The sequence below is a fragment of the Misgurnus anguillicaudatus genome, chromosome 1 (assembly GCF_027580225.2).
Source record: "Misgurnus anguillicaudatus chromosome 1, ASM2758022v2, whole genome shotgun sequence".
NCBI classification, from domain to species: domain Eukaryota; kingdom Metazoa; phylum Chordata; class Actinopteri; order Cypriniformes; family Cobitidae; genus Misgurnus; species Misgurnus anguillicaudatus.
Genome location: NC_073337.2, coordinates 9,774,692 through 9,777,814, shown reverse-complemented (window position 1 = coordinate 9,777,814; position 3,123 = coordinate 9,774,692). Strand labels below are relative to the sequence as shown.

Below are 3,123 nucleotides of genomic sequence, written 5' to 3'. Positions count from 1 at the left end.
ATCTCGCTGTGAGCTCACAGAAGAAGAAGAGTGTTGTATTTTCTTCTCGGCAGTGTTTCGCAGCTCGTGTGTTTGTAAAGTGTTTGTGTGTAATGCATCAGTGATGGTGCTCTTGTCCTCATCGCAGCAAGTCGTAATGGCCTTCACCGCGGTGCTGCTGGTGTTTGTGCTGTTCCCGCGTATGTTCACCGGCAGCGGCGGCGGTAGGGAGGGTCAGTCCTTCGACCCGCGGATGAACCGAAGAGGTGAGGATACAAACTTTACACCTATCGACTGCTCTCTACTCTTTTACTAGGGACTTTAATCATGAACGATTTAATGTCTCTTTACTAGCTTAAATTACCTCTTGTATGGTTCTTTAGTATTTTTATTGTTGCTGTTTAACATTTATGCGATTTCCACACGTGCCCTGTTTTCTTTTCACTAAATGCAGTATGGCAAAGTAACAGTGTGCTTGGAAGTAATGCAGCAAAAACATTGTTTCCTGGGTTGTAAGAAGTGCTTTATTTTACCAATAATACTGTAAATTTTATAAAAGACACACAAATCCAGCAGTGGTTTGCTGTAGGGTTTTTTAAATTGCATGGTCACATAAAAATAATCAAAATAGATGCAATATCAAATACACGTAAATGTGAAATTAATGCTTTTTATGCAATGTGGTTATTTAATGTATCTTTAACCGATTCCATATATCTGATTATTTATGACGTCTCTACTGTTCTGTAGGACCCGGCCCTGGTCTCCGTCCCGGTGCCGTCAAGAATCAGCAGCAGTTCCACATGAACGGAGCATCTCCAAAATCCCAGAGTGTGGAGAACGTTCATCAGATGAAGAAACTGATGGAGCAAGAGATGAAGAGTGACAAATACAAAGCCAACAACAACAAGGGCTACGTCTTCACCCTCATGCCAATCTACGCCATCAGTGTTGGGCTTTTTGCTGCTTACAAGTTTCTAAAGGTACTGATATTTGCTGTAACACATCTATTGTCTCATTTTTTTAATGCAATATTTGACAATCTCTTGTGTGTGTTTCGGTAAATACAGATAAAATCCGCAAATGACACTGAAGCTCAAAAAGCAAAAACAGCTCGAGGTGTGAAGAAATCTGAGGAGACAGGTGTGTGGGCACCCGCGAGTGTTAATTTGTGTGTAGATGTGTGTGACACACTGGGGTGGCTTAATCCAGGACTATGCCTTAGTTATATTAAGACATTTAAGTAGTTTTTACAAACTAACCTTCACAAAAACAATCCTGGTGTGCATCTTGAGACACTGATATATGTTAAGATGTGTCAGTGCAAGGTTTATTTGAAATTAAGACAGCTCAAACATGCATTTCAGTCTGGGACTAGAATAAGCCCTGCTTGGGAAACTACCCATGTTAGTGTCAACCAGCATAAATTCACCCGAATTGTGTGTTTTTGTAGAGAGTCAGCTGAATGAACTGGAGCAGAGGTTGGCTCAAACTGAGAAGATGCTCAACTCCATACTAACCCAACTGGACCCCCTTACAAACTGGTAAGAGTCATAAACAAAGTATTTTTACATAATTTATAGACAGTTTTATATGTAACTAGATACAAATTCCCACTTTTCATGTATGCAAATGCATTCAGCCTGAGGTTTGTGTAATGGGAAACCTTCTTTCATTCTCAGTCGCTGCCTCGTGGCTTTGTTTTCCCGCTCACCATATTTTGTTTCTTGTTTTGCCGAAGTGTGAAGTCGGTTGCCATGGAGCAGAAAAACGAGATCATGTCGCAGCTGCAATGCATTCGGCAGCTAATGAAGAAGAGAGGCATGGAGTGTCCAAACATCAGGATAGATGGTAAACAAATCTGTTACCGCACAGCCTGATGTCATCAACACATGCATTTAAAGCCCACTTAGACAGATATACAGTGAGATATGAGTTCACCTGATCCATAATGTAGGTCACAGGTTTTAGAAAAGTGATTTGAAGAAAGTGGCACTAAATTTAACATCACACAGGTCACATTATGTGAAAAGGTGCAGTCACATCATCACCTCAAAAATTAGAGCTTGTAATGATCGCAAATCATAATAATGCATTTGTTTTGATAAATGTGTGATATATGTATCTTAGCAATTTGGCTGAACAGGTCTGTATGTAGTTGGGACTTTATACTGTGGGTCATATATGCGTTGAAACGTATGTTTATGTCTTTTTAGAACCGGCATGTCAGCGCAATCTGGATGATCTTATAGAGACTCTGAATGCTGCAGAAACGTCTGTAGAACCACAAACGCACGCTGAAACACAGTCATGTGATCAGACAGCGCTCTCATCTGACCCAGAGAGGATTGAAGAAGAGGAGCCTGAACCTGCAGGACAAGAGGAAGATGTGGCAAATGAGAGTGACTGTAGTTTGCCTTCCCTTGAGGACTCGGGTGACTTCAGTGTTGATCCCGTCACCATTGTTCAGAAAGATCCAGATGATCAGACGGGTGGATTACGAAGACGCAACAGGCCCGAGTAACTGACAACATTTGTACATAAATCTATTTATTTATTAAATTATTTATCGTCTACAATATTCATTGGTCGTACATCCGTGCTCATGGGTTTAAAGGCTTTCCATCGTCATATTTTCAGCAATGTCCAGTACCTGGTGGATAATAGCGGTATTGCAGAAAGAAGGAAATTCTCGTCATTGGCAGAGAAGCGTTTTCTCTTGATTGACGCGATATCTCGTCAATGGCGGCGAGTTAACGAAAAACGATGTAGGTTTATAAACAGGTCTAGAGATTATGAATGTGACCGGTGTTATAATGGTTAAGCTTTCTTTACTTTCTATTATATAGAGCAGAAGCAGTAAAAGTGCCTTTCTTTTTATGCCAATTAAAAGAGCTTAATCCACTTATTATTTCAGACGGTTCATTAATAGCATTATTATAAAAAAATGGGAGAAAGAAAGTGTAGCGTGTGATCGTGACTTTCAAAACGAGCCAGACACGCCATAGACACGCTTGAGACTGCACATGCGCTTTAGTGGGTTAGCGCTGGCTGAAGCTGCGGTCACACGTTGAGCATGTGAGTATTTTTTGGATGTTGTTGCGGGAGCGGTTTGTCAATATGACCTTTGGCTTTGTAATTTGT

The 3,123-nt window shown here is 40.8% G+C and overlaps 1 protein-coding gene across 1 annotated transcript; it reads left to right on the top strand.

Moving 5' to 3' along the window:
- On the top strand, positions 1–2,558 carry LOC129432668 (uncharacterized). The gene is made up of 6 exons (XM_055191218.2): positions 1–245; positions 730–962; positions 1,050–1,122; positions 1,433–1,523; positions 1,721–1,830; positions 2,196–2,558. The coding sequence occupies exons 1-6, from the start codon at positions 104–106 to the stop codon at positions 2,501–2,503; spliced, it is 957 nt and encodes a 318-aa protein (XP_055047193.2). The 5' UTR covers positions 1–103; the 3' UTR covers positions 2,504–2,558.
- Positions 2,559–3,123: the final 565 nt, after the last annotated feature.